Source organism: Meleagris gallopavo, chromosome 31 (genome assembly GCF_905368555.1).
Source record: "Meleagris gallopavo chromosome 31, MGAL_WU_HG_1.1, whole genome shotgun sequence".
Lineage (NCBI taxonomy): Eukaryota > Metazoa > Chordata > Aves > Galliformes > Phasianidae > Meleagris > Meleagris gallopavo.
This window is the reverse complement of record NC_139434.1, coordinates 877,564-905,196: the sequence shown is the minus strand read 5'-3', so window position 1 is coordinate 905,196 and position 27,633 is coordinate 877,564. Positions and strand designations below refer to the sequence as shown.

Below are 27,633 nucleotides of genomic sequence, written 5' to 3'. Positions count from 1 at the left end.
CCATGCCCAGCTGTGTGCCCAGCTCTGTGCCCAGCTCTGTGCCCAGCTCCTTGCCCAGTTCAGTGTGCCCAGCTGTGCCCAGTTCTGTGCCCAGCTCTGTGCCCAGTTCCGTGCCCAGTTCTGTGCCCAGCTCTGTGCCCAACTGTGCCCCCAGCTCTGTGCCCAGCTGTGTGCCCAGCTCCATGCCCAGCTGTGTGCCCAGCTGTGTGCCCAGCTGTGTGTGCCCAGCCGTGTGCCCAGCCGTGTGCCCAGCCCTGCCCAGCCCGGCACAGCAGGCGCCCCTTTGGGATGGAGGAACTCTCCATTCCATGCCCTCCCATCCCAGCTCGGTTTGGCTCTGTGCTGCACCCCCCAGCAGCACCCAATACCTCGTATCCGAAAGTCAGCGCCATGATGGTGATCAGGAAACCAAAGAACGCCTCCAGCTTCCTCAAACCTGCATGGACAGCACCGGGCTCAGTGTGCTGCTCACTGCAGGACCCCAGCAGCCACCTCCAGACCCCAATATCCACCTCCAGACCCCTGCAGCCACCTCCAGACCCCAATATCCACCTCCAGACCCCAGCATCCACCTCCAGACCCCAATATCCACCTCCAGACCCCAGCATCCACCTCCAGACCCCAATATCCACCCCCAGACCCCAATATCCACCTCCAGACCCCAGCATCCACCTCCAGACCCCAATATCCACCTCCAGACCCCAGCATCCACCTCCAGACCCCAATATCCACCTCCAGACCCCAGCAGCCACCTCCAGACCCCAATATCCACCTCCAGACCCCAGCATCCACCTCCAGACCCCAATATCCACCTCCAGACCCCAGCATCCACCTCCAGACCCCAATATCCACCTCCAGACCCCAGCAGCCACCTCCAGACCCCAATATCCACCTCCAGACCCCAGCATCCACCTCCAGACCCCAATATCCACCCCCAGACCCCAATATCCACCTCCAGACCCCAGCATCCACCTCCAGACCCCAATATCCACCCCCAGACCCCAATATCCACCCCAGACCCCAATATCCACCTCGAGACCCCAGCAGCCACCTCCAGACCCCAATATCCACCACCAGACTCCAGCATCCACTCCCAGACCCCATATCCACTCCCACACCCCAGTATCCCCCACCAGACCCCAGTATCCACTTCCAGAGCCCAACATCCATTCTCAGACCCTCATCTCCAGACCCCCCCCTCACCAAACCCCAGCATCCACCACCAGACGCCGGCATCCCCCCCCATACCCAAGAATCCACCCCCATACTCCAGTATCCATCCCCAGACCCCATTATCCCCAACCAGACCCCATTATCCACCCCCAGACCCCAGCATCCCCCACCAGACCCCAGCATCCCCCTCCAGACCCCAGCATCCCCAACCAGACCCCAGCATCCCCAACCAGACCCCAGCATCCACCCCCAGACCCCAGCATCCCCCTCCAGACCCCATTATCCCCAACCAGACCCCATTATCCACCCCCAGACCCCAGCATCCCCCTCCAGACCCCAGCATCCCCAACCAGACCCCATTATCCCCAACCAGACCCCATTATCCACCCCCAGACCCCAGCAGCCCCCTCCAGACCCCAGCATCCCCAACCAGACCCCAGCATCCCCTCCAGACCCCATTATCCCCAACCAGACCCCATTATCCACCCTCAGATCCCAGCATCCCCCTCCAGACCCCAGCATCCCCCACCAGACCCCATTATCCACCCCCAGACCCCAGCATCCCCCTCCAGACCCCAGCATCCTCAACCAGACCCCATTATCCACCCCCAGACCCCAGCAGCCACCTCCAGACCCCAGCATCCCCAACCAGACCCCATTATCCACCCCCAGACCCCAGCATCGCCCACCAGACCCCAGCATCCCCCACCAGACCCCATTATCCACCCCAGACCCCAGCATCGCCCACCAGACCCCAGCATCCCCCACCAGACCCCATTATCCACCCTCAGACCCCAGCATCCCCCTCCAGACCCCAGCATCCCCCACCAGACCCCATTATCCACCCCCAGACCCCAGCAGCCACCTCCAGACCCCAGCATCCCCAACCAGACCCCATTATCCACCCTCAGACCCCAGCATCCCCCTCCAGACCCCAGCATCCCCCACCAGACCCCATTATCCACCCCCAGACCCCATTATCCCCAACCAGACCCCATTATCCCCAACCAGACCCCATTATCCACCCCCAGACCCCAGCATCCCCCTCCAGACCCCAGCATCCCCCTCCAGACCCCAGCATCCCCAACCAGACCCCATTATCCACCCTCAGATCCCAGCATCCCCCTCCAGACCCCAGCATCCCCCACCAGACCCCATTATCCACCCCCAGACCCCAGCATCCCCTCCAGACCCCAGCATCCTCAACCAGACCCCATTATCCACCCCAGACCCCAGCAGCCACCTCCAGACCCCAGCATCCCCAACCAGACCCCATTATCCACCCCCAGACCCCAGCATCGCCCACCAGACCCCAGCATCCCCCACCAGACCCCATTATCCACCCCCAGACCCCAGCATCGCCCACCAGACCCCAGCATCCCCCACCAGACCCCATTATCCACCCTCAGACCCCAGCATCGCCCACCAGACCCCATTATCCACCCCCAGACCCCAGCAGCCACCTCCAGACCCCAGCATCCCCAACCAGACCCCATTATCCACCCTCAGACCCCAGCATCCCCCTCCAGACCCCATTATCCCCAACCAGACCCCATTATCCACCCTCAGACCCCAGCATCCCCCACCAGACCCCAGCATCCACCCTCTGACCCCAATACCCACCTCCAGCCCCCAATATCCCCCCCCCAGCCCCCATTAACCATATTTGTCCAGGAAGAGGAAGACGAAGGTGTCGGCGATGGTGATGAGCACTCCGCCCCACAGTGGGATCCTGCGGGTGGGTCTGGGTGTCAGCAGAGGTGCCAACCCCCCCAGAATCAGCCCCATCTCCCCCCCCCCCCCAAGACGAGGACCCCCCCCACTCACTTCCCCACCGACAGCAGGTTGATGGCGATGGCTGAGCCGATGACCTCCTGCATGTCGGAGCCGATGATGGCGAGCTCCACCATCAGCCACAGGATGATCCGCGGCACCTGGGGGGTGGAGGGGGGGGCAGGGGGGAAAAAATGCTGCTGAGGAGGGGGGAGAAGGTGAGGGGAGAGGGGTGAGCTGTGCCACGCAGCACGGGGGTGGGGGGGATGGTGGAGGGCAGGCTGTGAGTGGTGCCACGCAGCCCCGGGATGGGGGAGAAAGTGAGGGGTGGGCTGTGAGTGAATCCATGCAGCCGTGGGGAGGGGGAGAACGTGAGGGGGGTGGGTCATGAGCAGTGCTCTGCAGACCTGGGGAAGGGGAGAAGGAGAGAGGGTCTGGTATTAAATGGGGAGGTTGGTGGCCCTGCACGTGGCAGGTTGGAGCTCCGTGATCCTTGAGGTCCCTTCCAACCCTGGCCATTCTGTGATTCTGAGAGGGGTGGGCAGTGAGGGGGGCCATGCAGCCATGGGGGGGGGGGAACATGAGGGGTGGGCTGTGAGCAGAGCCCTGCAGTCATGGGGAGGGGGAGAAGGTGAGGGGTGGGAGTTGAGTGGTGCCATGCAGTCCTGGGGAAGGGGGAACACATGGAGTGGGCTGTGAGCAGAGCCCTGCAGCCATGGGGGAGAAGAAGGAGGGGGGTGGGCTGTGAGCAGAGCCCTGCAGCCATGGGGGAGAAGAAGGAGGGGGGTGGGCTGTGAGCAGAGCCCTGCAGCCATGGGGGAGAAGAAGGAGGGGGGTGGGCTGTGAGCAATGCCTTGCAGCCATGGGGAGGGGGAGAAGGAGGGGGGTGGGCTGTAGGGGTGCCTTGCAGCCATGGGGAGGGGGGGAAGGAGAGGAGTGGGCTGTGAGCAGAGCCCTGCAGTCCTGGGGGGGGGAGAAGGTGAGGGGTGGGAGTTGAGTGGTGCCATGCAGCCATGGGGAGGGGGAGAAGGAGGGGGGTGGGCTGTAGGGGTGCCATGCAGCCATGGGGAGGGGGGGAAGGTGAGGGGTGGGCAGTGGGGGGTGCCCTGCAGCCTTGGGGGGGGGAGCAGATGGGGTGGGCTGTGAGCAGCGCCCTGTGGGGGGTGGGTGGTGAGTGGTGCCATGCAGCCATGAGATGGGAAGGATGGTGAAGAGTGGGCAGTGAGGGGTGGCCTGTAGCCATGGGGGGGGGGGGGAAGACGAGGGGTGGGCTGTGAGCAGCGCCCTGTAGCCATGGGGGGGGGAGGAGAAGGAGAGGAGTGGGCTGTGAGGGGTGCCATGCAGCCATGGGAGGGGGGAACATGAGGGGTGGGCTATGAGCAATGCCATGCAGCCATGGGGGGGAGGAGAAGGAGAGGGGTGGGCAGTTGGGGGGGTGCCCTGCAGCCATGGGGGGGGGGGGAGCAGATGGGGTGGGCTGTGAGCAGCGCCCTGCAGCCACGGGGAGGGGGAGATGTTGAGGGGGGGCAGTGAGGGGTGCCATGCAGCCGTGGGGAGGGGGGGGGGAAGAGGGAAGATGAGGGGTGGGCTGTGAGCAGCGCCCTGCAGGTCTGGGGAAGGGGAGGAGAGGGGTGGGCTGTGATCGGAGCCCTGCAGCCACGGGGAGGGGGACCAGGAGGTCAGAGCGGTGCCCCCCCGTCGCCCCCCGCCCCACTCACCTTGCGGTACTGGCGATGGCAGACCTCAGCCAGGTGCAGCCCCGTCACCACGCCGAGCCGCGCCGCCAGGCGCTGCAGCAGCAGCCCGATCACCGTGGCCAACAGCAGCACCCAGAGCAGCTGCAGGGACACAGGGGGGGGAAATGCTGAGTGCGGCCCAGGGATCGTGGGGCAGGAATGGCTGAGCTCTCATTGCAGCCATGGATCACAGCAGGAATGGCTGAGCTCTCATTGCAGCCATGGATCACAGCAGGAATGGCTGAGCTCTCATTGCAGCCATGGATCACAGCAGGAATGGCTGAGCTCTCATTGCAGCCATGGATCACAGCAGGAATGGCTGAGCTCTCATTGCAGCCATGGATCACTAAAGGAATGGCTGAGCTCTCACTGCAGCCATGGATCACAGCAGGAATGGCTGAGCTCTCATTGCAGCCATGGATCACAGCAGGAATGGCTGAGCTCTCACTGCAGCCATGGATCACAGCAGGAATGGCTGAGCTCTCATTGCAGCCATGGATCACTAAAGGAATGGCTGAGCTCTCATTGCAGCCATGGATCACTAAAGGAATGGCTGAGCTCTCACTGCAGCCATGGATCACAGCAGGAATGGCTGAGCTCTCATTGCAGCCATGGATCACAGCAGGAATGGCTGAGCTCTCATTGCAGCCATGGATCACAGCAGGAATGGCTGAGCTCTCATTGCAGCCATGGATCACAGCAGGAATGGCTGAGCTCTCACTGCAGCCATGGATCACAGCAGGAATGGCTGAGCTCTCATTGCAGCCATGGATCACAGCAGGAATGGCTGAGCTCTCACTGCAGCCATGGATCACAGCAGGAATGGCTGAGCTCTCATTGCAGCCATGGATCACTAAAGGAATGGCTGAGCTCTCATTGCAGCCATGGATCACTAAAGGAATGGCTGAGCTCTTATTGCAGCCATGGATCACAGCAGGAATGGCTGAGCTCTCATTGCAGCCATGGATCACAGCAGGAATGGCTGAGCTCTCATTGCAGCCATGGATCACAGCAGGAATGGCTGAGCTCTCATTGCAGCCGTGGATCACAGCAGGAATGGCTGAGCTCTCACTGCAGCCATGGATCACAGCAGGAATGGCTGAGCTCTCATTGCAGCCATGGATCACAGCAGGAATGGCTGAGCTCTCATTGCAGCCATGGATCACAGCAGGAATGGCTGAGCTCTCATTGCAGCCATGGATCACAGCAGGAATGGCTGAGCTCTCATTGCAGCCATGGATCACAGCAGGAATGGCTGAGCTCTCATTGCAGCCATGGATCACTACAGGAATGGCTGAGCTCTTATTGCAGCCATGGATCACAGCAGGAATGGCTGAGCTCTTATTGCAGCCATGGATCACTAAAGGAATGGCTGAGCTCTCATTGCAGCCATGGATCACAGCAGGAATGGCTGAGCTCTCACTGCAGCCATGGATCACAGCAGGAATGGCTGAGCTCTCATTGCAGCCATGGATCACAGCAGGAATGGCTGAGCTCTCATTGCAGCCATGGATCACAGCAGGAATGGCTGAGCTCTCATTGCAGCCATGGATCACAGCAGGAATGGCTGAGCTCTCACTGCAGCCATGGATCACAGCAGGAATGGCTGAGCTCTTATTGCAGCCATGGATCACACGAGGAATGGCTGAGCTCTCACTGCAGCCATGGATCACACAAGGAATGGCTGAGCTCTCATTGCAGCCATGGATCACAGCAGGAATGGCTGAGCTCTCATTGCAGCCATGGATCACAGCAGGAATGGCTGAGCTCTCATTGCAGCCATGGATCACAGCAGGAATGGCTGAGCTCTCATTGCAGCCATGGATCACAGCAGGAATGGCTGAGCTCTCACTGCAGCCATGGATCACAGCAGGAATGGCTGAGCTCTCATTGCAGCCATGGATCACTAAAGGAATGGCTGAGCTCTCACTGCAGCCATGGATCACAGCAGGAATGGCTGAGCTCTCATTGCAGCCATGGATCACAGCAGGAATGGCTGAGCTCTCATTGCAGCCATAGATCACAGCAGGAATGGCTGAGCTCTCATTGCAGCCATGGATCACTAAAGGAATGGCTGAGCTCTCACTGCAGCCATGGATCACTAAAGGAATGGCTGAGCTCTCACTGCAGCCATGGATCACAGCAGGAATGGCTGAGCTCTCATTGCAGCCATGGATCACAGCAGGAATGGCTGAGCTCTCATTGCAGCCATGGATCACAGCAGGAATGGCTGAGCTCCCATTGCAGCCATGGATCACAGCAGGAATGGCTGAGCTCTCATTGCAGCCATGGATCACAGCAGGAATGGCTGAGCTCTCATTGCAGCCATGGATCACAGCAGGAATGGCTGAGCTCTCATTGCAGCCATGGATCACTAAAGGAATGGCTGAGCTCTCATTGCAGCCATGGATCACAGCAGGAATGGCTGAGCTCTCACTGCAGCCATGGATCACTAAAGGAATGGCTGAGCTCTCATTGCAGCCATGGATCACAGCAGGAATGGCTGAGCTCTCACTGCAGCCATGGATCACTAAAGGAATGGCTGAGCTCTCATTGCAGCCATGGATCACTAAAGGAATGGCTGAGCTCTCATTGCAGCCATGGATCACAGCAGGAATGGCTGAGCTCTCATTGCAGCCATGGATCACAGCAGGAATGGCTGAGCTCTCATTGCAGCCATGGATCACTAAAGGAATGGCTGAGCTCTCATTGCAGCCATGGATCACAGCAGGAATGGCTGAGCTCCCATTGCAGCCATGGATCACTAAAGGAATGGCTGAGCTCTTATTGCAGCCATGGATCACAGCAGGAATGGCTGAGCTCTCACTGCAGCCATGGATCACAGCAGGAATGGCTGAGCTCTTATTGCAGCCATGGATCACAGCAGGAATGGCTGAGCTCTCATTGCAGCCATGGATCACAGCAGGAATGGCTGAGCTCTCATTGCAGCCATGGATCACTAAAGGAATGGCTGAGCTCTTATTGCAGCCATGGATCACAGCAGGAATGGCTGAGCTCTCACTGCAGCCATGGATCACAGCAGGAATGGCTGAGCTCTCACTGCAGCCATGGATCACAGCAGGAATGGCTGAGCTCTCATTGCAGCCATGGATCACAAAGGAATGGCTGAGCTCTCATTGCAGCCATGGATCACAGCAGGAATGGCTGAGCTCTCATTGCAGCCATGGATCACAGCAGGAATGGCTGAGCTCTCACTGCAGCCATGGATCACAGCAGGAATGGCTGAGCTCTCACTGCAGCCATGGATCACTAAGGAATGGCTGAGCTCTCATGCAGCCATGGATCACAGAGGAATGGCTGAGCTCTCATTGCAGCCATGGATCACAGAGGAATGGCTGAGCTCTCATTGCAGCCATGGATCACAGCAGGAATGGCTGAGCTCTCACTGCAGCCATGGATCACAGCAGGAATGGCTGAGCTCTCATTGCAGCCATGGATCACAGCAGGAATGGCTGAGCTCTCATTGCAGCCATGGATCACAGCAGGAATGGCTGAGCTCTCATTGCAGCCATGGATCACAGCAGGAATGGCTGAGCTCTCACTGCAGCCATGGATCACAGCAGGAATGGCTGAGCTCTCATTGCAGCCATGGATCACAGCAGGAATGGCTGAGCTCTCATTGCAGCCATGGATCACAGCAGGAATGGCTGAGCTCTCACTGCAGCCATGGATCACAGCAGGAATGGCTGAGCTCTCATTGCAGCCATGGATCACAGCAGGAATGGCTGAGCTCTCACTGCAGCCATGGATCACAGCAGGAATGGCTGAGCTCTCATTGCAGCCATGGATCACAGCAGGAATGGCTGAGCTCATTCACTATCCGGGCACTCGCAGCCATGGATCACAGCAGGAATGGCTGAGCTCTCATTGCAGCCATGGATCACAGCAGGAATGGCTGAGCTCTCACTGCAGCCATGGATCACAGCAGGAATGGCTGAGCTCTCATCTGCAGCCATGGATCACAGCAGGAATGGCTGAGCTCTCATTGCAGCCATGGATCACAGCAGGAATGGCTGAGCTCTCATTGCAGCCATGGATCACTAAAGGAATGGCTGAGCTCCATTGCAGCCATGGATCACAGCAGGAATGGCTGAGCTCTCATTGCAGCCATGGATCACAGCAGGAATGGCTGAGCTCTCATTGCAGCCATGGATCACAGCAGGAATGGCTGAGCTCTCATTGCAGCCATGGATCACAGCAGGAATGGCTGAGCTCTCATTGCAGCCATGGATCACAGCAGGAATGGCTGAGCTCCATTGCAGCCATGGATCACAGCAGGAATGGCTGAGCTCTCATTGCAGCCATGGATCACTAAGGAATGGCTGAGCTCTCATTGCAGCCATGGATCACAGCAGGAATGGCTGAGCTCTCATTGCAGCCATGGATCACAGCAGGAATGGCTGAGCTCTCACTGCAGCCATGGATCACTAAAGGAATGGCTGAGCTCTTATTGCAGCCATGGATCACAGCAGGAATGGCTGAGCTCTCATTGCAGCCATGGATCACTAAAGGAATGGCTGAGCTCTCATTGCAGCCATGGATCACTAAAGGAATGGCTGAGCTCTCATTGCAGCCATGGATCACAGCAGGAATGGCTGAGCTCTCACTGCAGCCATGGATCACAGCAGGAATGGCTGAGCTCTCATTGCAGCCATGGATCACAGCAGGAATGGCTGAGCTCTCATTGCAGCCATGGATCACAGCAGGAATGGCTGAGCTCTCATTGCAGCCATGGATCACAGCAGGAATGGCTGAGCTCTCATTGCAGCCATGGATCACAGCAGGAATGGCTGAGCTCTCATTGCAGCCATGGATCACTAAAGGAATGGCTGAGCTCTCATTGCAGCCATGGATCACAGCAGGAATGGCTGAGCTCTCATTGCAGCCATGGATCACATAAGGAATGGCTGAGCTCTCATTGCAGCCATGGATCACAGCAGGAATGGCTGAGCTCTCATTGCAGCCATGGATCACAGCAGGAATGGCTGAGCTCTCACTGCAGCCATGGATCACAGCAGGAATGGCTGAGCTCTCATTGCAGCCATGGATCACAGCAGGAATGGCTGAGCTCTCATTGCAGCCATGGATCACAGCAGGAATGGCTGAGCTCTCATTGCAGCCTGGTCCAGCAGGAATGGCTGAGCTCTATGCAGCCTGGATCACAGCAGGAATGGCTGAGCTCTCATTGCAGCCATGGATCACAAAGGAATGGCTGAGCTCTCATTGCAGCCATGGATCACAGCAGGAATGGCTGAGCTCTCATTGCAGCCATGGATCACAGCAGGAATGGCTGAGCTCTCACTGCAGCCATGGATCACAGCAGGAATGGCTGAGCTCTCACTGCAGCCATGGATCACTAAAGGAATGGCTGAGCTCTCATTGCAGCCATGGATCACAGCAGGAATGGCTGAGCTCTCATTGCAGCCATGGATCACTAAAGGAATGGCTGAGCTCTCATTGCAGCCATGGATCACAGCAGGAATGGCTGAGCTCTCACTGCAGCCATGGATCACAGCAGGAATGGCTGAGCTCTCATTGCAGCCATGGATCACAGCAGGAATGGCTGAGCTCTCATTGCAGCCATGGATCACAGCAGGAATGGCTGAGCTCTCATTGCAGCCATGGATCACAGCAGGAATGGCTGAGCTCTCACTGCAGCCGTGGATCACAGCAGGAATGGCTGAGCTCTCATTGCAGCCATGGATCACAGCAGGAATGGCTGAGCTCTCATTGCAGCCATGGATCACAGCAGGAATGGCTGAGCTCTCACTGCAGCCATGGATCACAGCAGGAATGGCTGAGCTCTCATTGCAGCCATGGATCACAGCAGGAATGGCTGAGCTCTCACTGCAGCCATGGATCACAGCAGGAATGGCTGAGCTCTCATTGCAGCCATGGATCACTAAAGGAATGGCTGAGCTCTCATTGCAGCCATGGATCACAGCAGGAATGGCTGAGCTCTCATTGCAGCCATGGATCACAGCAGGAATGGCTGAGCTCTCACTGCAGCCATGGATCACAGCAGGAATGGCTGAGCTCTCACTGCAGCCGTGGATCACAGCAGGAATGGCTGAGCTCTCATTGCAGCCATGGATCACAGCAGGAATGGCTGAGCTCCCATTGCAGCCATGGATCACAGCAGGAATGGCTGAGCTCTCATTGCAGCCATGGATCACAGCAGGAATGGCTGAGCTCTCATTGCAGCCATGGATCACAGCAGGAATGGCTGAGCTCTCACTGCAGCCATGGATCACAGCAGGAATGGCTGAGCTCTCACTGCAGCCATGGATCACAGCAGGAATGGCTGAGCTCTCATTGCAGCCATGGATCACAGCAGGAATGGCTGAGCTCCCATTGCAGCCATGGATCACAGCAGGAATGGCTGAGCTCTCATTGCAGCCATGGATCACTAAAGGAATGGCTGAGCTCTCATTGCAGCCATGGATCACAGCAGGAATGGCTGAGCTCTCATTGCAGCCATGGATCACAGCAGGAATGGCTGAGCTCTCACTGCAGCCATGGATCACTAAAGGAATGGCTGAGCTCTTATTGCAGCCATGGATCACAGCAGGAATGGCTGAGCTCTCATTGCAGCCATGGATCACTAAAGGAATGGCTGAGCTCTCATTGCAGCCATGGATCACTAAAGGAATGGCTGAGCTCTCATTGCAGCCATGGATCACAGCAGGAATGGCTGAGCTCTCACTGCAGCCATGGATCACTAAAGGAATGGCTGAGCTCTTATTGCAGCCATGGATCACAGCAGGAATGGCTGAGCTCTCATTGCAGCCATGGATCACAGCAGGAATGGCTGAGCTCTCACTGCAGCCATGGATCACAGCAGGAATGGCTGAGCTCTCATTGCAGCCATGGATCACAGCAGGAATGGCTGAGCTCTCATTGCAGCCATGGATCACTAAAGGAATGGCTGAGCTCTCATTGCAGCCATGGATCACAGCAGGAATGGCTGAGCTCTCATTGCAGCCATGGATCACTAAAGGAATGGCTGAGCTCTCATTGCAGCCATGGATCACAGCAGGAATGGCTGAGCTCTCATTGCAGCCATGGATCACAGCAGGAATGGCTGAGCTCTCACTGCAGCCATGGATCACTAAAGGAATGGCTGAGCTCTCATTGCAGCCATGGATCACTAAAGGAATGGCTGAGCTCTCATTGCAGCCATGGATCACTAAAGGAATGGCTGAGCTCTCATTGCAGCCATGGATCACTAAAGGAATGGCTGAGCTCTCACTGCAGCCGTGGATCACAGCAGGAATGGCTGAGCTCTCACTGCAGCCATGGATCACAGCAGGAATGGCTGAGCTCTCACTGCAGCCATGGATCACTAAAGGAATGGCTGAGCTCTTATTGCAGCCATGGATCACAGCAGGAATGGCTGAGCTCTCATTGCAGCCATGGATCACTAAAGGAATGGCTGAGCTCTCATTGCAGCCATGGATCACAGCAGGAATGGCTGAGCTCTCACTGCAGCCATGGATCACAGCAGGAATGGCTGAGCTCTCATTGCAGCCATGGATCACAGCAGGAATGGCTGAGCTCTCATTGCAGCCATGGATCACAGCAGGAATGGCTGAGCTCTTATTGCAGCCATGGATCACTAAAGGAATGGCTGAGCTCTCACTGCAGCCATGGATCACAGCAGGAATGGCTGAGCTCTCATTGCAGCCATGGATCACAGCAGGAATGGCTGAGCTCTCACTGCAGCCATGGATCACAGCAGGAATGGCTGAGCTCTCACTGCAGCCATGGATCACAGCAGGAATGGCTGAGCTCTCACTGCAGCCATGGATCACAGCAGGAATGGCTGAGCTCTCATTGCAGCCATGGATCACAGCAGGAATGGCTGAGCTCTCATTGCAGCCATGGATCACAGCAGGAATGGCTGAGCTCTCACTGCAGCCATGGATCACAGCAGGAATGGCTGAGCTCTCACTGCAGCCATGGATCACAGCAGGAATGGCTGAGCTCTCATTGCAGCCATGGATCACAGCAGGAATGGCTGAGCTCTCATTGCAGCCATGGATCACAGCAGGAATGGCTGAGCTCTCATTGCAGCCATGGATCACTAAAGGAATGGCTGAGCTCTCACTGCAGCCATGGATCACAGCAGGAATGGCTGAGCTCTCATTGCAGCCATGGATCACAGCAGGAATGGCTGAGCTCTCATTGCAGCCATGGATCACAGCAGGAATGGCTGAGCTCTCATTGCAGCCATGGATCACAGCAGACCCCACAGCACAGCTCTGCGCTGCTCCACACCCCACATCCTGCCCACCCCAACCCCAAACCCCCTGTCCCAACCCCAACTCTCTTACCCTGACCCCAAACCCTTCTACCCCAACCCTAACCTTCCTGCCCTGCCCCCAAACCCTTCCACCCTAACCATAAACCCTCCTGCCCTGACCCTAAATCTTTCTGCCCTGACCCTAAACCTTTCCAAACCAACCCTAAACCTTCCTGCCCTGACCCCAAACCCTCCCCAAACTTAAACCCTTCTACCCCGATCCTGTGTCCTCCTCCCCAACCCTAACCTTTGGACCTTGACCCTAAATCCTCCTGTCTTTTCCCTACCCCTCCTCCTGCCCCAACCTTAAACCCTTGTACCCCAACCCCAAGCCCTCCTGCCCTGATCCCAAATCCTTCTACCCCAACCCCAAAACCCTCCCCAACCTTAAACCTTCTTCCTTAACCCAAAACCCTCCTGCGCTGACCCCATACTTTCCTGCCCCATCCTTAACCCCCTCCTGCCCTGCCCTTATATCTTTCTACCCTGACCCCAAATCGTTCAATCCTGATCCTAAACCTTTCTTCCCAACCCTAACCCTGCTGTCCCAACCCCAAAGCCTTCTACCCCGACCCAAACCTTTCTGCCCTGATCTCAAACCCTCTTACCCTGACCCTAAATCCTCCTGCCCTGACCCCAAATTCTCCTGCCCCACCCCTAACCCCTCCTGCCCTGACCCTAAATAGTCCTGGCTTGACCCTAAATAATCCTGCCCTGACTCCAACTTTTCTGTCCTGACCCCAAAACTTCCTATCCTGTCCCTTCCCTCTTGCTCAGATCCCAAACCCTTCTGCCCTAACCATAAACCCTCTTGCCCTGACCCTAAATCTTTCTGCCCTGACCCTAAACCTTCCCAACCTAACCCTAAACCCTCTTGCCCTGATCCCAAAGCCTCCTGCCCTGACCCTAAATCTTTCTGCCCCAACCCCAAATCCCCCAGCCCTGAACCCCAACCCCCAGCCCCAAACCCTTACCCTGATCCCAAATCCTATGGCCCTCACCCCAAACCCTCACCAACCTTAAACCCTTTTACCCCAACCCTAACTTTTCTGCCCTAACCCTAAATCCTTCTATGTTGACCCTAATCCTCCTGCCTTGACCCCAAACCCTCCTCCCCTGACCCCAAACCTTCCTGCCCTGACCCCAAACCTCTCTGCCCCGACCCCAAACCCTCCTCCCTTGACTCCAAACCTTTCTACACCAACCCCAAACCCTCCTGCCCCGACCCCAAACCCTTCTGCACCAACCCCAAACCATCCTGCCCTGACCCCAAAGCCTTCTGCCACCTCCCTTGACCCCAAACCTTTCTACCTTTACCCCCAAACCTCCTCCCCCGACTCCAAACCTCCCATCCTCAACCCCAAACCCTCCTCCCCTGACCCCAAACCTTCCTCCCCTGACCCCAAACCTTCCTCCCCTGACCCCAAACCTTTCTGCCCTGACCCCAAACCTTTCTGCCCCTACTCCAAACCCTCTTCCCCTGACCCCAAACCTTTCTGCCCCTACTCCAAACCCTCTTCCCTTGACCCCAAACCTTTCTGCCTTTACCCCCAAACCCTCCTCCCCCGACTCCAAACCTCCCTGCCTCAACCCCAAACCTTTCTGCCCTGACCCCAAACCTTTCTGTCCTGACCCCAAACCTTTCTGCCCCTACTCCAACCCCTTCTCCCCTGACCCCAACCCCTCCTCCCCTCACCAAAGTCCTCCTGCCCCCCCTCCAGCCTCCCCCCGCCCCCCATTCAGACCTTGAACCCCGCCACAGCTCCGGACTGCAGGTCGGACTCGATGTTGCCGGGGTCGAGGTAAGCGATGCTCATCAGGAAGCCCGGCCCGGTGAACGCCCACAGCTTTCGGAAACTGAAGCACGAGTGCTGTGCAAGGAGGGATGGCCTCAGCCCCAGGGGCACCACAGACCCCCAGGGGCACCACAGACCCCCAGGGGCACCAAAGACCCCCAGGGGCACCAAAGACCCCCAGGAGCACCAAGGACCCCCAGGAGCACCATAGACCCCCAGGGGCACCAAAGACCCCCAGGAGCACCACGGACCCCCAGGGGCACCAAGGACCCCCAGGGGCACCACAGACCCCCAGGGGCGCCAAAGACCCCCAGGAGCGCCAAAGACCCCCAGGGGCACCAAAGACCCCCAGGGGCACCAAAGACCCCCAGGGCCCAAAGGACCCCCAGGGCACCAAAGACCCCCAGGAGCACCAAAGACCCCCAGGAGCACCATGGACCCCCAGGAGCACCAAAGACCCCCAGGGGCACCACGGACCCCCAGGGGCACCAAAGACCCCCAGGGGCACCACAGACCCCCAGGGGCACCACAGACCCCCAGGAGCACCAAAGACCCCCAGGGGCACCACGGACCCCCAGGAGCGCCAAAGACCCCCAGGGGCGCCAAAGACCCCCAGGAGCACCAAAGACCCCCAGGGGCACCAAAGACCCCCAGGAGCGCCAAAGACCCCCAGGGGCACCAAAGACCCCCAGGGCACCAAGGACCCCCGGGGCACCACGGACCCCCAGGGGCACCAAAGACCCCCAGGAGCACCGAAGACCCCCAGGAGCACCGTGGACCCCCAGGGGCACCACAGACCCCCAGGGGCACCAAAGACTCCTGGGAGCACCACAGACCCCCAGGAGCACCACAGAGCCCTGGGAGCACTGTGGACCCCCAAGAACAGCGTGGACCCCTGGGAGGAGCACAGACCCCTGGGAGCAGTGCAGACCCCCAGGAGCACCATGGACCCAAAGGAACAGCAGGGACCCCCAGGAGCAGCACAGACCCCCGGGAGAAACGAGGACCCCCAGGAGCACAGAACCATGGACCCCTGGGAGCACCATGGACCCCCAGGACACTGCAGACCCCCAGGAGCAGCACAGACCCCCAGGAACAGTGCACACCTCTGGGGAACCCCCCCCCGGACCCTCAGGGTGGGGGTCCCTGCACCCTGGGAGCAGCACGGACCCCCAGGAGCAGCACGGACCCCTGAGAGCAGTGCAGACCCCCAGGAGCACCGCAGACCCAAAGGAAGAGCAGGGACCCCCAGGAGCACTGCAGACCCCCAGGAGCAACGAGGACCCCCAGGAGCACAGAACCACGGACCCCGGGGAGCAGTGTGGACCCAAAGGAAAAGCAGGGACCCCCAGGAGCATTGCAGACCCCCAGGAGCAGCACAGAACCCCTGAGAGAAGTGCAGACCCCCAGGGAACACCGCAGACCCAAAGGAAGAGCAGAGACCCCCAGGAGCACTGCAGACCCCGAGGAGCAGCACAGACCCCCAGGAACAGTGCACACCTCTGGGGAAACCCCCCCCCCCAGACCCTCAGGGTGGGGGTCCCTGCACCCTGGGAGCAGCACGGACCCCCAGGAGCAATGAGGACCCCCAAGCACCAGGGGTCCTGGGAGCAGCACAGCCACCAAGAAGAGCGCAGACCCCCAGGAGCAGCGCAGCTCGGACCCCTGGGAGCAGCGCGGACCCCACCCTGGGTGCTGGGGGGGGGGGTTTGGGGGGCCGCGCACCCACCGTCTCATCCTCGGGGATGGGGATTTTGCTGTCGAAGTAAGTGGTGAAGGGTTCCTCCTCCTCCTCCTCCCCCTGCAGCGGCTGCAGCGCATTCCTGCTGCCCGACACGGAGCCGATGCTCTCCGCGGGGCCGTCCTCTGAGGGGGGGCACAGAGAGGACGGACGGAGTGAGGACGGCGCGGAACCTTAACCCTAAAACCCCCCTTACCCCCCCTTGACCCCCCCCCCCCCACCACTCACTGCTCTCCGCCATCGCCGTGTGAGCGGCGGAGCGGCACGGAGCGCTTTTCCATTCCGCTCTTGCATCATCGGAGCGGCAGCGCTCCGCCCGCCCCAAACCTCCCCCCCCCACCCCCCCCCACCTCCATCCACCGCCCAGCGATTTGCACAACGGGGTCACGGAGGAGCCGGTCCGGCTGGTCCGGCAGGGATGGGTGGGCTGCGCTCCCCCCCCGTGACGTGTGGGGCAGAGATGTGGGGCAGAGAGAAACAGGGCACAGACGTGGGGCAGAGCTGTGAGGCAGACGTGGGACAGAGAGAGATGTAGGGCAGAGCTGTGGGACAGAGATGTGGGGCAGACGTGGGACAGAGAGAGATGTAGGGCAGAGCTGTGGGACAGAGATGTGGGGCAGCAGTGAGGCAGAGAGAAACAGGGCAGAGCTGTGGGGCAGAGAGAAACAGAGCACAGACGTGGGGCAGAGCTGTGGGGCAGATATATGGAGCAGAAACGTGGGGCGGAGATGTGGGGCAGAGCTGTGGGGCAGATATATGGAGCAGAAACGTGGGGCGGAGATGTGGGGCAGATGTGGGACAGAGAGAGATGTAGGGCAGAGCTGGCAGATATATGGAGCAGAAACGTGGGGCAGGGAGAGATGTGGGGCAGAGAGAGACAATGGGGCAGAGCTGTGGGGCAGAGCTGTGGGGCAGAGAGAAACAGGGCACAGACTTGGGGCAGAGCTATGGGGCAGATATATAGAGCAGAAACGTGGGGCAGAGCTGTGGGACAGAGAGAAACAGGGCAGATATATGGAGCAGAAATGTGGGGCAGAGAGAGATGTGGGGCAGAGAGAGACAATGGGGCAAAGACGTGGGGCAGAGCTGTGGGGCAGAGAGAAACAGGGCAGAGACATGGGGCAGAGATGTGGAGCAGAGTTGTGGGGCAGAGAGAGCTGTGGGGCAGTGCTGTGGGGCAGAGCTGTGTGCAGTGCTGTGGGGCAGAGCCCCACTTCTCCCCCCTGGATGATCTCAGGCTGAGCTCCACTCACCGTCGGCTGCTCTGAGGTCACTGTAGGGCGGCCCCATGGCTGGGCGCTGCTCTGGGCCCGGGACGGGCTCTAAAGGGGCTCCTTTGGCTGCAATGAGAGGGGGGAGATCGGTTATGGGGCAGCGGGGGGGGGAAGAGGGGTTATGGGGCAGTGAGGGGGGGGTTATGGGGCAGTGGGGGGCGGGGAGCAACACCTGGCTGTGGCACGAGGTTGTGAAAGCAGGGCTGCAATTTGCTGCGGTGCAAAACGCCGCACCCTTATGGGGCACGTGGGGCTGTGCCAGGAGGGCAGCGTCGCAGCGGGAGGCCAACGCTGCCAACAACACTGCGACCAACATCACCAACAACACCACAACCAACGCCGCAACCAACACCGCAACCAACACCGCCAACAACACCGCAACCAACACCACCAACAACACCACAACCAACACTGCCAACAACAGTGAAACCAACACTGTGACCAACACCGCCAACAACACCACAACCAACACTGCAACCAACACCGCCAACAACACCACAACCAACACCGCAACCAACACCGCCAACAACACCACAACCAACACTGCCAACAACAGTGAAACCAACACTGTGACCAACACCGCCAACAACACCACAACCAACACTGCCAACAACACCGCCAACAACACCGCAACACCACCAACAACACCACAACCAACACTGCCAACAACACTGCCAACAACAGTGTAACCAACACTGCGACCAACACCACCAACAACACTGCGACCAACACCGCCAACAACACCACAACCAACACTGCAACCAACTCTGTGACCAACACCGCCAACAACACTGCAACCAACACCACCACCAACACCACAAACAACACTGCGACCAACTCTGCCAACAACACCACCAGCAATACCGCAACCAACACTGCAACCAACACCACCAACAACACCGCAACACCGCCAACAACACCACAACCAACACTGCAACCAACACCACCAACAACACCGCAACACCGCCAACAACACCACAACCAACACTGCAACCAACACCACCAACACCGCAACACCAACAACACCACAACCAACACTGCCAACAACACCACAACCAACACTGCCAACAACACTGCCAACAACAGTGTAACCAACACTGCGACCAACACTGCCAACAACACTGCAAACAATACCACCAACAACACCACAACCAACACTGTGACCAACACTGCGACCAACTCTGCCAACAACACCGCCAGCAACACTGCAACCAACACTGTGACCAACACCACCAACAACACTGAAACCAACACTGCGACCAACACCGCCAACAACACCACAACCAACACCGCCAACAACAGCAAAACCAACACTGCAACCAACACCGCCAACAACACTGCGACCAACACTGCCAACAACACCACAACCAACACCGCAACCAACGCTGTGACCAACACTGCAATCAATACCGCTACCACCACCACCACTGCAACCAATGCCAACACTGTGACCAACACCGTGGCCAACACCGCAACCAACACCACCAACACCGTTGTGACCAATGTTGTGACCATCACCAACACCTCAACCAACACCAACACCGCCACCAACACCACATCCAACACCTCCACCAACACAACCAACACTGCCAACAACACTGTGACCAACACCACAACCAACACCACAACCAACACTGTGACCAACAAACACTGCAACCAACACTGCAACCATGCTGTGACCAACACCGCAACCAACACATCCAACACCTCCAACACCACAAACAACACTGTGACCAACACCGCAACCAACACATCCAACACCTCCAACAGCACAACCAACACTGCGACCAACACCGCAACCAACACCACCACCACTGCAACCAACACCACATCCAACACTTCCACCACCACCACAACCACCACCACCACCACTGCCAACAACATTGCGACCAACACCGCAACCAACACATCCAACACCTCCAACACCACAACCAACACTGCGACCAACACTGCAACCAACACATCCAACACCTCCAACACCACAACCAACACTGCGACCAACACCGCAACCAACACATCCAACACCTCCAACACTACAACCAACACTGCGACCAACACCACAACCAACACATCCAACACCTCCACCAACACCACAACCAACACTGCAACCAACACCGCAACCAACACATCCAACACCTCCAACACTACAATCAACACTGCGACCAACACCGCAACCAACACATCCAACACCTCCACCAACACCACAACCAACACTGCGACCAACACCGCAACCACCACCACCAACACTGCGACCAACACTGCAACCAACACATCCAACACCTCCAACACCACAACCACCACTTCCACCAACACATCCACAACCACCACCACTGCGACCAACACTGCGACCAACACTGTGACCAACACATCCAACACCACCACCGCCGCCGTCCACCCCCAGCACAGCAGCCCACAACAGCGGCGTCACCGCAGCCCACATGAAACACCGACGGCAAAACATCCACCGGTAATTAACGCCATCTCCACCGGTAATTAACACCGAGAGATCGGAACCAATTAAGAGGCACACCAAGACAACGAGCGGCCCCCGCAGTGACCCAGGGGCTGCCATGGCAGGACAGGAGGACGGCAGGACGGCGGGACGGCACCGCCGCCCAGCAATGCAAACACGGCGCTGACCTCGGGCGGGATGAAGTGCGGTGGGAGCGCCGCTGATTGCGGCTCAGCAAACAGCCCCAGGGCTTTGGCTGCAGCATGGAATGCAGCTGGGATGCCAGCAGCTGCCGCAGCCCCAACCTGCGGGCACAGAGCCGCCCGGTGCCCCACAGTGCCCTCCATTGCCCCCCAGTGCCTCCCATTGCCCCCAGGTACTTTCCATTGCCTCCCAGTGCTTCCCAGTGCCCCCCATTATTGCCTCCCAATGTGCCCCCCATTGCTTCCTAGTGCCTCCCATTGCCTCCCAGTACTTTCCATTGCCTCCCAGTGCTTCCCAGTGCCTCCCATTGCCCCCAAGTACTTTCCATTGCCTCCCAGTGCTTCCCAGTGCCTCCCACTGCCCCCCAGTACTTTCCATTGCTTCCAGTGCTCCCCATTGCCTCTCATTGCCTCCCAGTGCTTCCCAGTGCCCCCCATTACCCTCCAGTGCCTCCCAATGCTTCCTGTTGCCCCCTAGTGCTTCCCAGTGCCTCCCATTGCCCCCCAGTACTTTCCATTGCCTCCCATTGCCTCTCATTGTCTCCCAGTGCCTCCCATTGCCCCCCAGTGCTTTCCCATTGCCTCCCAATGCTTCCCAGTGCTTCCCAGTGCCCCCTATTGCCTCTCATTGCCTCCCAATGCTTCCCGTTGCCCCCCACTGCTTCCTAGTGCCTCCCATTGCCCCCAGTACTTTCCATTGCCTCCCAGTGCTTCCCAGTGCCTCCCATTGCCCCCCACTACTTTCCATTGCCTCCCAGTGCTTCCCAGTGCCTCCCATTGCCCCCCAGTACTTTCCATTGCTTCCCAGTGCTCCCCATTGCCTCTCATTGCCTCCAGTGCTTCCCAGTGCCCCCCATTACCCCCCAGTGCCTCCCAATGCTTCCTGTTGCCCCCCAGTGCTTCCCAGTGCCTCCCATTGCCCCCCAGTACTTTCCATTGCCTCCCATTGCCTCCCAGTGCCTCCCATTGCCCCCCAGTGCTTCCCAGTGCCTCCCAGTGCCTCCCATTGCCTCCCAATGCTCCCGTTGCCCCCCAGTGCTTCCCAGTGCCCCCTATTACCCCCTAGTGCCTCTCATTGCCTCCCAATGCTTCCCGTTGCCCCCCACTGCTTCCTAGTGCCTCCCATTGCCCCCCACTACTTTCCATTGCCTCCCAGCGCTTCTCATTGCCTCCCATTGCCTCTCATTGTCTCCCAGTGCCCCCCATTACCCCCCAGTGCCTCCCATTGCCTCTCATTGCCCCCCAGTTGCACCCCATTGCACCCCAGCGCTTCCCATTGCCTCCCATTGTCTCCCAGTGCCCTCATTGCCCCCCAGTGTTTGCCTCCCAGTGCTTCTCATTGCCTCCCATTGCCTCTCATTGCCCCCCAGCGCTTCCCATTGTCTTCCAGTGCCCCCCAGTTCTTCCAAGTGCCTTCCATTGCCTCTCATTGTCCCCCAGTGCCTCCCAGTGTCCCCAAGTGCTTCCCAGTGCTCCCCAATGCCCACAGTGACCTTCATTGCTTTCCAGTGCCCTCCAGTACCTCCCAGTACCTCCCAGTGCTTCCCATTGCTTTCCAATGCCTCCCAGTGCCTCCCAGTGCTTCCCAGTGCCTCTGGCTACGTTCTATGCAGTGCCCCCCAGGGACCCATTGGCCATCGTGTCCACCAGAGCACATTGTGCCTCACAGCCAACTTCTGGTCAACTCTTGATCACCCTGTTGGTCAACCCCTTGGCCACCACTGACCTTTGTGGCCATCAGGACACACTGCTGCCTCACGGTCAACCTCTGTTCACCTCTTGGTCACCCTGTTGGTCAACCCTTGGTCAACCCATTGGCCACCACTGGCCCTTGTGGCCACCAGGACACGTTGCTGCCTCCTGGTCACCCTGTTGGTCAACCTGTTGACCACCACTGACTTTTATGGCCATCAGGACACACTGCTGCTTCACGGTCAACCTCTGTTCACCCCTTGGTCGCCCTGTCGGTCAACCCTTGGTCAACCCATTGGTCACCACTGGCCCTTATGGCCACCAGGACACGTTGCTGCCTTTTGGTCACCCTGCTGCCCAACTCTTTGGCCACCACTGACCTTCATGGCCATCAGGGCACACTGCTGCCTCACAGTCAACCTCTGTTCACCCCTTGGTCACCCTGTTGGTCAACCCTGGTCACCACTGGCCCTTGTGGCCACCAGGACACGTTGCTGCCTTTTGGTCACCCTGCTGCCCAACTCTTCAGCCACCACTGAATCTTGTGGCCACCAAGGCTCATTGCTGGCTCACAGCCACCCTGCTGCCCAACTCTTTGGCCACCACTGACCTTCGTGGCCATCAGGACACACTGCTGCCTCACGGTCAACCTCTGTTCACCCTTGGTCACCCTGTCGGTCAACCCTTGGTCAACCCATTGGTCACCACTGGCTCTTGTGGCCAACAGGACACGTTGCTGCCTCCTGGTCACCCTGTTGTTCAACCTGTTGACCACCACTGGCCTTAATGGCCACCAGGACACACTGCTGCCTCACGGTCAACCTCTGTTCACCCTTTGGTCACCCTGCTGGTCAACCCTTGGTCAACCCATTGGTCACCACTGGCCCTTGTGGCCACCAGGACACGTTGCTGCCTCTTGGTCACCCTGCTGCCCAACTCTTCAGCCACCACTGACCTTCATGGCCATCAGGGCACACTGCTGCCTCACGGTCAACCTCTGTTCACCCCTTGGTCACCCTGTCGGTCAACCCTTGGTCAACCCATTGGTCACCACTGGCCCTTGTGGCCACCAGGACACGTTGCTGCCTCCTGGTCACCCTGTTGGTCAACCTATTGAGCACCACTGACTTTTATGGCCATCAGGACACACTGCTGCTTCACGGTCAACCTCTGTTCACCCTTGGTCGCCCTGTCGGTCAACCCTTGGTCAACCCATTGGTCACCACTGGCCCTTATGGCCACCAGGACACGTTGCTGCCTTATGGTCACCCTGCTGCCCAACTCTTCAGCCACCACTGACCTTCATGGCCATCAGGGCACACTGCTGCCTCACAGTCAACCTCTGTTCACCCCTTGGTCACCCTGTTGGTCAACCCCTGGTCAACCCATTGGTCACCACTGGCCCTTGTGGCCACCAGGACACGTTGCTGCCTTATGGTCACCCTGTTGTTCAACCTGTTGACCACCACTGGCCTTAAGGGCCACCAGGACACACTGCTGCCTCATGGTCAACTTCTGTTCACCCCTTGGTCACCCTGTCGGCCAACCCTTGGTCAACCCATTGGTCACCACTGGCCCTTATGGCCACCAGGACACGTTGCTGCCTTATGGTCACCCTGCTGCCCAACTCTTTGGCCACCACTGACTCTTGTGGCCATCAGGGCACACTGCTGCCTCACGGCCACCCTGTTGTTCAACTCTTTGACCACCGCTGACTTTTATGGCCATCAGGGCACACTGCTGCCTCACAGTCAACCTCTGTTCACCCTTTGGTCACCCTGCTGGTCAACCCTTGGTCAACCCATTGGTCACCACTGGTCTTTATGGCCACCAGGACACGTTGCTGCCTCCTGGTCACCCTGTTGTTCAACCTGTTGACCACCACTGGCCTTAATGGCCACCAGGACACACTGCTGCCTCACGGTCAACCTCTGTTCACCCCTTGGTCACCCTGTCGGTCAACCCTTGGTCAACCCATTGGTCACCACTGGCCCTTGTGGCCACCAGGACACGTTGCTGCCTCTTGGTCACCCTGCTGCCCAACTCTTCAGCCACCACTGACCTTCGTGGCCATCAGGGCACACTGCTGCCTCACGGTCAACCTCTGTTCACCCCTTGGTCACCCTGTCGGTCAACCCTTGGTCAACCCATTGGTCACCACTGGCTCTTGTGGCCACCAGGACACGTTGCTGCCTCCTGGTCACCCTGTTGGTCAACCTATTGACCACCACTGACTTTTATGGCCATCAGTCAACCTCTGTTCACCCCTTGGTCACCCTGTCGGTCAACCCTTGGTCAACCCATTGGTCACCACTGGCTCTTGTGGCCAACAGGACACGTTGCTGCCTCCTGGTCACCCTGTTGTTCAACCTGTTGACCACCGCTGACTTTTATGGCCATCAGGGCACACTGCTGCCTCACAGTCAACCTCTGTTCACCCTTTGGTCACCCTGCTGGTCAACCCTTGGTCAACCCATTGGCCACCATTGGCCCTTGTGGCCACTTCTGTCCCACAGTCCCCCCGTTGGCCACCAGGACCCCCACGCCCTCCTCCCCACAGCTCCTTTCCCACATCTCAGCCCCTGATCCTCCCATTCTCTGTGTTTCCTGATGGCTCTCAGCCCCGTGGGCCACTTCTCAGTGTCACCACCCATCACGAGTGTCTGCGCCCGGGGGAGGAGCACAGGGAGGGATCCCAGGGAGAACAATTCCGGGCATTGATGCAGCAGGGCTGCGTGCTGGGCTTTGATGTCAGCGCTTCCTTCCTGCCCCTGGCACAGCCAGCTCTCCTGGCACAGCCACGCGGCCCCGAAATGCTGAGGATGGGGGGAGTGCTGGGGGTCTGCAGTGAGTGACAGGGGGTCGTGGTGACATCGGGGTCATGGTGACAGCGGGGTCGTGGTGATGTTGGGGTGGCAGTGACACTGTGGTCACGGTGACATTGGGGTCATGTTAACATTGGGGTCATGGTGAAATCAGGGTCACAGTGAAATTGGGGTGGTGGTGACATCGGGGTCATGGTGACACTGGGCTCAGAGTGAAATTGGGGTCATGGTGATGTTGGGGTGACAGGGACACTGTGGTCAAGGTGACATCAGGGTCACGGTGACAGTGGGGTCATGGTGACATCAGAGTCATGGTGACATCAAGGTCATGCTGACAGTGGGGTCATGGTGATGTTGGGGGGGCAGGGACACTGTGGTCACGGTGACATTGGGGTCATGGTGCCATCAGGGCTGTGGGTGACATCAGGGTCACTGTTATATAGGGGTCATGGTGCCTCTGGGGTCACAGATATATGGGGGTCATGGTGCCATTGGGGTCGTAGTGCCATTGGGGTCACAGTGACATCAGGGCTGTGGGTGACATTGGGGTCACGGCTATATAGGGGTTGCGGTGCCATTGGGGTCAGGGTGCCATTGGGGTCACAGATATATAGGGGTCACGGTGCCATTGGGGTGGCAGTGCTATTGGGGTCAGGGTGCCATTGGGGTCGTGGTGTCATTGGGGTGGCAGTGCTATTGGGGTCAGGGTGCCATTGGGGTCAGGGTGTCATTGGGATCAGGGTGCCATTGGGGCAGTGGTGCCATTGGGGTGGCAGTGCCATTGGGATCAGGGTGCCATTGGGGTCGCGGTGCCATTGGGGTCAGGGTGCCATTGGGGTCACAGATATATAGGGGTCACGGTGCCATTGGGGTGGCGGTGCCATTGGGGTGGCAGTGCCATTGGGGTCAGGGTGCCATTGGGGTCAGGGTGTCATTGGGGTCGTGGTGCCATTGGGGTCGTGGTGTCATTGGGGTCGCGGTGCCATTGGGGTCGCGGTGCGGTGCGGCAGGGCAGCACAGCGTGTCTGAGGGCAGCGGTTTCCTTCTGTCCCCACAGTTGAACACCGAGTCCCGCGGCACCGCGCGGAGCCCCGGAGCCCCCCGCCCCCTTAACGACCCCCCGCGGAGCCCCCCGCCCCTCCACAACATTCTCACGGACCCCCGGCGCCGCTCCCTCTCACCCCCCCGCCACCTCGCAGCCCTCCGAGGACCCCACGGCCCTCCGGGGACCCCCCAACGTCCCCCCCCCCCGCTGTCTCCGCCCCCCCCGCCCCCGCTCACCGCCGCCCCCGCTCCCGCCCAACGCCGCCGCCGCCGCATTCCCCGCGCCGCCGCCACTCCGCGCCGGCCCGACTGCGCTCGGCAGCGCTCGGAGCACTTCGGCCGCGCTCGGAGCACTTCGGCCGCGCTCGGAGCACTTCGGCTACCGGAACTCCATTAGGGAGTCCTTTCGGACCCGCTCGGGTTCACTCAGCGCCGCTCGGCTCGGGAGCGCTCGGATCCGTTCGGAGCCGTTCGGCTCAAGATCGCTCACGTCCGTTCGGCGCCGCTCGGCTGGGCAGAGCTCGGGTCCGTTCGGACCCACTCGGATTCACTCGGGGTCGCTCGGCTCGGGAGTGCTCGGCACCTCTCGGCTCGGGACAGCTCGTGTCCGTTCGGCACCGCTAGGCTCGAAGCCGCTCGGGTCCGTTCGGACCCACTCGGGTTTACTCAGCGCCGCTCGGCTCGGGAGCGCTCGGCACCTCTCGGCTCGGGACCATTCGTGTCCCTTCGGAGCCGCTCGGCTGGGGCGAGCTCGGCACCACTCGGCTCGGAGCTGCTCGGGTCCGTTCGGCACCACTCGGCTCGGAGCCACTCGAGTTCGCGCGGAGCCGCCTCTGCCCGCCGCGCAGCGCGGTTCTGTTGGGGCAAAATGCCTTTTTTTGGGGTCCTGCTACAATTCCGGCCCTTTTCCACCGGGAAAACATTGGTTTTCCATCACCTCAGCGCCTCCCGTGAGAACTGGGGCTGACACTTCCTGAGAGCTCAGACCGGAGATCTCCACCACCCCCAGAAAAAAAAAAAAAAAGAGCCGAAGAGCATTCCCCAAAAACGCCCAAATCCCCCAAAATCGCTCCCCCAAACGCCCAGCCGGCAGCGCGGGGCCCTCACCCATCTCCGGGGCGCTGCGGGGCTCCGTGTTCTGCTCCCCTGCCATGGTGCTCCGCGTCCCCGCCGTCCCCACCGCCCTATAAGTGCGGTCCCCACCCGTGGGCAGAGTCCCCAGTGGGGCACGGGGCCACCTGCTGCCCCCCGAACGGCTTTGATGTGCGTCCCGATGGCTCCCGGCCCCTTATCGCCGCCGTCCTCATTAACAGTGCAGCCGTAATTAGCGCGGGGTCTGGACTCTGCTCCTCCGCACTGTTACCCGATTACCCCAAACGGGCACCGCTGCACGCGGCGCTGATAATGCCTTATCGGGATCAATGGGGCGGCTATCGGCGACCCGAACCCCACGGCTGTGGGGCTGATAACCCCCGGCTCCGGGACGGGCCGAAAAGCCGCGGTGCTGTTTGATAAAGGAGAGCTGAACGCGCGCCTGCAGGCGGCGGGCACGTATGGGGAGCGGAGTGCGTGACCGTCCCCATGTGCTGGACGGGGTT

At 59.4% G+C, this 27,633-nt stretch overlaps 2 protein-coding genes across 10 annotated transcripts in view; one reads left to right on the top strand and one right to left on the bottom strand.

Annotated features, from left to right (window-relative positions):
- SLC11A2 (solute carrier family 11 member 2) overlaps positions 1-27,544 on the bottom strand; it is a 35,276-nt gene extending 7,732 nt beyond the window's left edge. For 6 of the 9 annotated variants that reach the window (XM_085212301.1, XM_085212302.1, XM_085212296.1 and 3 more), the window contains exons 1-7: positions 17,799-17,885; positions 16,534-16,670; positions 14,754-14,879; positions 4,665-4,784; positions 3,001-3,107; positions 2,835-2,905; positions 369-436 (exon numbers count right to left, since the gene is read on the bottom strand). In XM_085212301.1, coding sequence (XP_085068427.1) covers positions 369-436; positions 2,835-2,905; positions 3,001-3,107; positions 4,665-4,784; positions 14,754-14,879; positions 16,534-16,670; positions 17,799-17,835 — 666 coding nt within the window. In that variant the 5' untranslated portion in view covers positions 17,836-17,885. Of the gene's footprint in view, positions 1-368; positions 437-2,834; positions 2,906-3,000; positions 3,108-4,664; positions 4,785-14,753; positions 14,880-16,533; positions 16,671-17,798; positions 17,886-17,991; positions 19,044-26,272; positions 26,566-27,142 lie in introns of those variants that run through there. The other 3 variants (XM_085212298.1, XM_085212299.1, XM_085212300.1) reach the window with 3 other exon arrangements.
- On the top strand, positions 17,963-20,316 carry LOC104916067 (uncharacterized). Its single transcript, XM_019611177.3, has 2 exons — positions 17,963-18,504; positions 18,678-20,316. The coding sequence occupies exons 1-2, from the start codon at positions 17,963-17,965 to the stop codon at positions 20,314-20,316; spliced, it is 2,181 nt and encodes a 726-aa protein (XP_019466722.3).
- Positions 27,545-27,633: the final 89 nt, after the last annotated feature.

What these genes read in the sequence shown, in the direction of transcription:
- LOC104916067 (XM_019611177.3), top strand. Translation starts at nt 17,963, where the DNA reads ATGGGGCAGTGGGGGGCGGGGAGCAACACCTGGCTGTGGCACGAGGTT. An exon ending in ACAACACTGCCAACAACAGT is followed by an intron (nt 18,505 to 18,677) that starts GTAACCAACACT and finishes CAACACCACCAG; the next exon opens with CAATACCGCAACCAACACTG.